General features: G+C 41.8%; 1 protein-coding gene across 1 annotated transcript in view; it reads left to right on the forward strand.

Annotated features, from left to right (window-relative positions):
- Positions 1 to 5127, forward strand: part of LOC140201766 (putative aminopeptidase W07G4.4) — a 73844-nt gene extending 68717 nt beyond the window's left edge. The window contains exons 14-17 of the mRNA XM_072266396.1: positions 63 to 155; positions 831 to 888; positions 1546 to 1727; positions 3374 to 5127. Coding sequence (XP_072122497.1) covers positions 63 to 155; positions 831 to 888; positions 1546 to 1727; positions 3374 to 3508 — 468 coding nt within the window. The 3' untranslated portion in view covers positions 3509 to 5127. The remainder of the gene's footprint in view (positions 1 to 62; positions 156 to 830; positions 889 to 1545; positions 1728 to 3373) is intronic.
- The last annotated feature ends 3538 nt before the right edge of the window (positions 5128 to 8665 follow it).

The raw sequence follows: 8665 nt of genomic DNA on the forward strand, positions 1-8665 counted from the left end.
ATATGGTTTGAGCATTACCTGTTATGTTTCAAAAATTAATTATCGCAGTTTCCATTTTGCAGGCTCTTGACAATTATGAACCTAACCACTTTGAATTGTTCACGATCGCCACGTTGACTGGCCATGCTATTCGAGCTGTTGGTTGCAACTATTCTGTAAGTTCAGTCTATCTTGTATGACATGAAAAGACCTTGCGGAAACTTGCAGTGTACCACATTATATCAGCTAGTTTTAAGTCTAGTTCCATTGTAGAATATTGAATGAATGACAACAGTTTCTAGTTAGGGTTTTTTGTTTGATTGCAGAAAATGCAACCTTATTTCATTGTTTAGGCGCAGTAAGTCTGACAAATGTTTTACTGTTGAGTGTTAAACATACTTAAAGCAGACACATCTGTACTGATGCAGTGCCATTAGATTGGTTTAGTTTTTTTTATTGAGATTTAGAGCTATAGTCCTTTCTGGCCAACGGAATTATAAACAAATTATTGTACTCTCATTGGAAGAGCCGAAATATCAGTATCCTGGCTATGTTTTATCACTACCTACTGCACAGTAATTGAATTTCATTTTCCGCTCCATTTTTGTGGGATTTTTCTGTACAAATTGACAGCAGTGATTCATCGGAGAGTTGGTTTATGATGACAAAGCAATATAAACAAAGCCTTAAATTTTTGTAAATTGCATTAAACCTGAACAATTGCTATCTTTCTTTAAAGTGACTGCAAAAGTGGGCTTACTGTAATGCAGTGTTGAAGTTTGGAAATACTGTATGTTGTCCACTCGATTTTCTAGCTTGCATACATTAAACTACAACTACTTTTGCTGCAGATAATCATGGATAATGGCCCTGCGCGTTGGGCCAAAACTGCTCAGGAGATTCAGGAGGGTAAGAATAATTTCTGCCTCTACTTATCATGCTGGCGCTTTCAAATTTCTATCACCTAATGTTACAGGTACTCAACATGGTAGAAATCTACTTCACTAATAGCTTCATACCAGTTCAAAGGATAAATTGATTACTTGTGCAAATTTTGCATAAACTTTGACAAATTTTTGTTCAGAATATGTAGTTAATTGCCATGGAAACTTTTGTCTTCTGGAGAAGGGTAGGAATAATCATTGTTGAAGTTGACAGTGGCACAGCAAGAGATTACTGCCTCAGCTCCAGGAACTTGAGCTCAATCCTGACCTCTGTTTTATACATTTTTTACATTTCTTCCTGTGACCCCGTAGGTTTCCTCTAGCTGGTGTAGTATTTGTCTCGCATCCCAAGTGATGCACAGGTTAGCAGGTTAATTGATCACCCCAAATTGCCTTAGTGTGTAGGTGAGTGATAAAACCTGGGGGAGTTGATGGGGAAGTAGGGAGAATGGAATGGGATCTGTTTAGGATAAGTGTTATTGATTAGTTGATGGTAAGCAAGGACTGATTGAGTTGAATGGTCTGTTTCCATGCTGTATGACTGAATTTTGACATTTTATTGCATTATGTTGTAATGTTATTACTGCACAAGCTGAGTATTTTACTGTTGTCCTCCTGTCAGCTGGTGATGAAGTGGGGGATCCTTTTGAAATCTCTACCATCCGACGTGATGATTATGAGTTCCATAAAGGAAAGTCAGAATATGAAGATATTTTGCAGTGTAACAACCTGCCGTCCAGTGCCACAGCCCGTGGACACCAGTCTCCTGCAGCTTTCCTGATCATGGGTTCAGGCCTAGATAAGGTGATGTTTGCACAAGGATTCCATGTTGGACTTCAAAGTATATGCTTTAGAAGTGTAGCCAGTTAATGGCACATTTACTATGAAATCTACAATCTTTAAATTGGTCATGTACAACCATACAGTCTTGTAATTTAATTATCGGTAACTCCTGTCACTGCATGGCTAGATCTTAGTGTCAAGTTGTCAGACCAGAGGACAGGTGTCTAGTGATATTCACCCAAGTGTCAGTATTACTGATTTCACCTGGTTGGACAGGGCACAATGTCCACACTTGCAGATGATATGGCATTCAGAGGTGCATTAACCATGAGGGGGATTGTAATAACCTTGAAGGAAATGTAGTAGAAACTGGTAGAATGACAGAAAGCTAGCAAATGAAATGCAGTGTAATCACTTTTGGAAGAAAATCAATTTGAGGTTCAGACACAGATCTGGGATGACTTTGGAGGTGTGGGTCAGAGTGTATGGTCCACTTAAAAATATCACGTGGTTGAGGAAGCGTTTTTTTTAAACTTTTGGTTTTAATAACAATGTATGTAGAATTCTGAGTTTGATGAATAGAAGTAGGAGTGCAAGGACAAGGAGGTTATGTAAAGCACTTTGGCCAGAAGTGGAATATCGTTCGATTGTAGTTGCTGCAAGTTTGGAATTATGAAAAATCAGGAGAGGGTGCGGAAGAAATTTACCAGAATGATTCCAGAGAAGAGGGGCCTTCATTCTGAAGGAGCTTGGAAAGTGGGGGAGAGGGATATTCAAAATCACTAAGGATATAGACAAGCTATATAGAGATTGTTTCCACTGGCAAAGTGACCAAGAGGTAGGAGACTTAAAATCAATTAACAAAAGAAACATGAGGATCTTCCTCGTGCCGTGTGCTATTGGTCTCAGGATTACACTGTCAGCAGAGGTAGTGGAGGCAGATTTAATCATAGCATTCTAAAGAAAGTTCAATCAGCGTTTGAACAAGAAGAACTTGGGGCTCTGGAATGGAAAGAAATTGGGTGTTTGGGACTAAGTTGGTGCACTCTTGTGTAGAACTTATGGAGAAAATGGCCACCTTGTAATCATTGTGTTTCTGTATAAGCCGTGTAAAATTTCTGACCAGAATAAATTAAATATGGTCCTTTCATTATACCATCATTACTACCATCAGGGAGGTGGTGCAGGAGCCTGAAAACTCTGATGCAATGATCAGAAACAGCTTCTTCTCATCTGAACAGACCATGAGCACTTCACATTATTCCTCTTATACATTATTTATTTTGTAACCTGTTAGTAATATTGTCTTTGTACTGTGCTGACGCCGCAAAACAAATATAACATCATATGAGACAGTGATAATAAACCTGATTCTGAATCCCATGGAGTTCTGAGGGAGCTGACAGCTTGTTAACCCTAGTCCATGGATTGTGTCAGTTGTTAGTTATGAGAGGAAAACCAGAACTGACAATGATCTAATGAGAGGTGACATCCAAAAATGAACTGATACAAAGGTTAATTGCTTGGTTATGCTGGTGTCCTACAATTACTTTGTTTTTTGGATCTGCAGGGTTTTTTATTTTTATTGTTCTAAGGTTTATGGAGATTCTTACAATTATTAGGTCTACTGTAAAACCATTTGTACTAAATTAGTTCTTTTCTTTCAGCATGGAATTGATTCTGAAAAGCCCCTTCGCTACTCCCACATTGACATCGCTGGATCTTCTGGTCCATTTCCCGGGATACCAACTGGATCACCAGTGGTTGCCCTGACAGCAAAGTATATTCTACCTCGTATTTGAGCAAACTGATTTGATCCATTGAAATGTTCTTCCTAATCAGCATTCGGAGAACACCAGGGGAAGTATAATCATAGGAACTCCAGTGAAATAGTCAACCCACGTTATTGATTCTAAAGGAAACTTGATGTTAGTTACATTTCTGTGGGTTGGTAGTTAGTTCAACTTTCTAGAATAGTCTACAGCTGGTTAATAAGTAATCCAAACTTTTCTCAGGTCGGGTAATCAATGAATTTACTTTCTATCTGTATGTAATTTTTAATGATTTTATCTTGTACAATCAACTATTTCAATTTTTTGTCGAGGCTAAGCCATCAGTTGCAGAACTAATCAGAGTCACAACAGTCAAAGGCAAATTGTAAGAGGTTTTTGGGTGTTTGGCAGGAACTTTTTTGAAGGCTACTTTTAAGTATAATTTCAATAACTATGCACATTTAACATCCAAGTTAGACCTTTACACATTTCCAATTGTATTCATTTGCCTTTGTAACTATAATTTTGACAAATTTTGAGCCAATGAGATTACATTTTTAAAGCTGATGTTCTGGTATTAGCTGAGCATTACTGCACTATCATAGGATTGAAAGGTGAGTTTAGGATTGTGTATTGATAGTCTACCGTTCATTGAACATAGAACAGTACAGGCTCAGTGTGCCAACCTTCTAACCTATCCTCAATCAATTTAGCCCTTCCTTCCTTCATTGTCCACAACCCTCCATTTTTCTCTTATCCATGTGCCTGTCTAAAATTCTCTTAAATGTCCCTAACGTATCAGCCGTAATCACTAACCCCGGTTGTACGTTCCAGACGCTTAACACTTTTTTAAAAAAAAACTACTACTTGCATCACCCCTAAACCTTCCTCCAATCATGCTAAAGGTATGTCCTCTGTTATTAGTCAAAAGCATTGGCTATCCAGTGTAGCTACACTTCTTATAAACTATGCACCTCGATCAAGTCGCCTCTCATCCTCCTTTGCACCAAAGAGAAAAGCCTTCGCTTGCTCAACCCTTCCTCGTAAGCCCTGAGGTCTGGTAATTGTGAATAGGCTTTTTCCACAGTGTCTCCACACTAGAATAGTACATCTTTCCATTAATACAATTGCTGTCAGAATAGTCTGTGCAGCAATGGCAGAAAAATACTGTTTGGGATCTGAAGCTTTAGGTTACATTACAAATCTTAACTGCCCAAGGCAGAGGCCCATTTTAAGTTGGGGGACTGCTTTGTCAAGCACCTCCCCTCTTTTCACCAAAAGCGAAACTTCTCAATGACCATACGTTTTAATTCCGATTCCCACTCCGACATGTCAGTCTGTAACCTCCTCTATAGCCATGATGAAGCCACCGTCAAAAGTTCACAGTACATTTATTATCAAAGTATGTATACATTATACAACCTTGAGATTCGTCTCCTTACTACAGGCAGCCACAAAGCAAACCTCTAAAGACCCCATTAAAAAAAATGACCATCAAGCACCCAGTGCGCAGAGAAAAAAAAAACTGCGAACAATATAAGTAAGCACGCAAACACGAGGAAATCTGCTGATGCTGGAAATTCAAGCAACACACATCAAAGTTGCTGGTGAACGCAGCAGGCCAGGCAGCATCTCTAGGAAGAGGTACAGTCGACGTTTCGGGCCGAGTCCTGACGAAGGGTCTCGGCCTGAAACGTCGACTGTACCCTCTTCCTAGAGATGCTGCCTGGCCTGCTGCATTCACCAGCAACTTTGATGAATATAAGTAAGCAAATATCTTACGAAAGTCACAAAGCCAGACATCACCACAGCTGGGGCAGGCCACAGCCTTTGTTCATCGCAGAGCTGAGTAACTGTTGCAAGACCACAGATACGAAGCCAGGCACCATTGCAGCCACAGCAGGCTACAGCCTCAATTCAGTGTGGAGCTGAGTAAATGTCTCAGAGCAGAGAGCAGAATTGGTACTTGCCTAGCCTCTGGTCCCAACACCCTGACCTTTTCAATCCGGCCCGGTGCTTAAATTGTCCAAACATCGAGTCATTACTTGCTCTGGGGCCTGAACCTCGCTGCCATGATTTGACCTGTACCTGACCTTTCCAATTTGGCCTAGAACTTGAATTGATCAGACATCAGGACTTTCCTTGCTACAGCTCTGCCTTGACTGCTTTGACCCCCCACCGCCCCAACTTCGCTTGTCTTGACCATGCCTTCCCTGTACCTTCGGCACCGCTCACCTCCGCTTTCCTCAACCGTTTCTCACCTGTGCCACTGCTCTTCGCTCCATTGTTAGCATCGATCATTATTAATGAAGTGTTATAGTAAGGCATTTAGTAGTTTCTTTTTTTTGTTTTTGCTGCCGAAAAGTAGTCGCTGGGCATCACCAACAGGGTGGAGGAGCAACAGTTTGAATTCCAATTGGGTAGCCTCCAACCTGATGGCATGAATATTGATTTCTCCTGGTTTAAAAAAAATCCCTCCCCTCCCATCTTCTATTTCCCAACTTCTATCTAGCCACCTTCTCTTCACCCCACCTTTTTATCTTGTCATCTTCCTCCTTCCTATCCAGGCCTGAAGAAGGGTTGTTTATTTATTTCCATAGATGCTGCCTGACCTTCTGAGTTCCCCCAGCGTTTCGTGTGTGTTGTGTTCAGTAGATATAAAGTTGTTTCATTAACTACAGTTTCAAAAAAGCAACTTCAGTCAAAATAGAGACATGGATCTCCTTCCACATCCGACAACCAGGATTAAAACAATGCTTTCACTCTTGTGTTAAACCAGGAGAAAGTCTGGAAGTATGAAAATGGATGCTTGATCATGGTTCAGTGAACAGTGATCTCACTGTAATCAAACACTGAAACAGCAAGAAGATGGGTTTGGCAAGCTCCTTAGTGACATTGGCAAGGAATTAACTGAGTGAAGCATTTTCTCCTCTTAGGTGACTTTTCATAACCAGCTCCTCTTCTCATTGTGATTTATTTGGGCTTTGAGTGGGGTAGTAAAGCATCTGCTATGTTTCCTGTGCCAATTTAATCATTTGTGATGTTAGCTCTCCATCTCTAACCCAGAATAAAATTGTGTGTGTGATATGGTAACTGAAACTATCTAATCATTAAAACCTCTGATCGACTAATAACGGTTTAGGGAAGATTTTGTCTTGTGGAGAGTTCCAAAGATGCACTACTCTATGAAGAAATTCCTTCATGTAGTCCTTCATGATTGACTCCTGTATCTGACACTGATCTCTGCTTCTAGTCACCTTAAAAAACAAGTCCATTGGTATCCTATTATCCCCGACCAAATTGAATATTATTGAGTGGCGGGTGCATCTACCAGAGATTTATTTATTGAGATACAGTGGGCTCTTCCAGCCCCTTGAGCCATGCCACCCAGCAAACCCTGATTTAACCCTAGCCTGACTTACAATGACCAATTAACCTACTAACTGGTAACACACACAAAATGCTGGAGGAACTCAGCATTTATGGAAAAAGTCGACATTTTGGGCTGAGACCCTTCATCAGGACGGGTGAGGTGTGGTGGCGGGGGGGAAGAAAAAGTCAGAGTAAGAAGGTGGGAGGAGGGGAGGGAGAGGTACAAGGTGATAAGTGAAACCGGGAAGGGGCGAAGTAAAGAGCTGGGAAGTTGATTTGTGAAAGAGGTAGAGAGCTGGAGAAGGGGAATCTGATAGGAGAGGGTAGAAGACCATAGAAGAAAGGGAAGAGGGAGAAGCACCAGAGGAAGGGTGATGGGCAGGTAAGGAGATGAGAGGCAGAAATGGGGAATGGTGAAGGGGAGGGCAATTATAGAAAGTTCAAGAAATCACCCATGTTCATACCATCAGGTTGCAATACAAGGTGTTATTCCAACTTGAACAGCCTTATCGCGGCAGAAAAGGAGGCCATGGACTGATACGTTGGAAATGGAATGGGAGGCAGAATTGAAATGGGTGGCCACTGGGAGATCCTGCTTTTTCTGGTAGATGCTCGGCAAAGCGGTCTCCCAATCTATGTCGGGCCTCACTGATATAGAGGCCACCCCAGAGATGGTAAGTGACCTCCACGGACTCTCAGGTGAAGTGTTGCCTTGGCTGCAAGGACTGTTTAGGGTCCTGAATGGTAGTGAGGGAGGAGGTGTAGCACCTGTTCAGCTTGCAAGGATAAGTACCAGGAGGAAGGTCAGTGCAGAGGGATGAATGGACAGGGGAGTCACGTAGGGAGAGATTCTAGAGGAAAGCAGAAATCGGGTGGGGGGGGGGCGGAGATGTGCTTGGTGGTGGGATCCCGTTTGAGAAGGTAGAAGTTATAGAGAATTATGTGTTGGACACAGAAGCTAATGCAGTGGTTGGTGAAGAAAGGATGAACCCTATCCCTGGTGGGGTGGTGGGAGGGTAACTAACTGGTATGTCTTTGAACACACAATAATCTGCAGATGCTGAGGTCAAAGCAACACTCACAACAAGCTGGAGGAGCTCAGCAGGTCGGGCAGCATCCGTGGAAAAGATCGGTCGACGTTTTGGGCCGGAACCGTTCGTCAGGACTGTAGTTTATAGGGCCTCTGCCCCTTCCCCCTACAGTCCTGACAAAGGGTTCTAGCCTGAAATGTCGACCGATCTTTTCAACGGATGCTGCCCGACCTGCTGAGCTCCTCCAGCTTGTTGTGAGTGTTGGTATGTCTTTGAACAGTGGTAGGCAGCCAGAGCATCTGAAGAAAACCTGTACATTCCGCAGGGAGGGCATACAGATGATGTTGGAACTGAACGCCGATGTCTCAAGTTGCAATATATTTGTGCTACCTGCTGCACTCTTGTGGTGGCCAATAGATGAAAGGATTTGGAAAAGTGTCTACCTTGAAGTTCTTAGGATTGATTCCAGAGTTTGTGATTTTCTTTTTGGGCATTGGATTAAGCGTGAATTTGTAAGCCTCCTGCTCATATTCCACCTTATGCCTTTCACTGTACCCAAACACCACCCCAGCCCCTTGACACAAGCTTGATCTACATTAAATTGCTTGAATGTAATGTATTGTTTGGTTTATGTTGATAACCTCTGACTATATCCAGGGTTTATGCTGATAACCGCTTGACTACAATACAACAAGGCTGATAACTTTTCCATTGTTTAAATTGCTTCATTTATAAACTATTAAAATTGTTTTGGAAATGTTCCCGGTATTCATGTCATTACTGT

The sequence above is a fragment of the Mobula birostris genome, chromosome 8 (genome assembly GCF_030028105.1).
Source record: "Mobula birostris isolate sMobBir1 chromosome 8, sMobBir1.hap1, whole genome shotgun sequence".
Taxonomy (NCBI): domain Eukaryota; kingdom Metazoa; phylum Chordata; class Chondrichthyes; order Myliobatiformes; family Myliobatidae; genus Mobula; species Mobula birostris.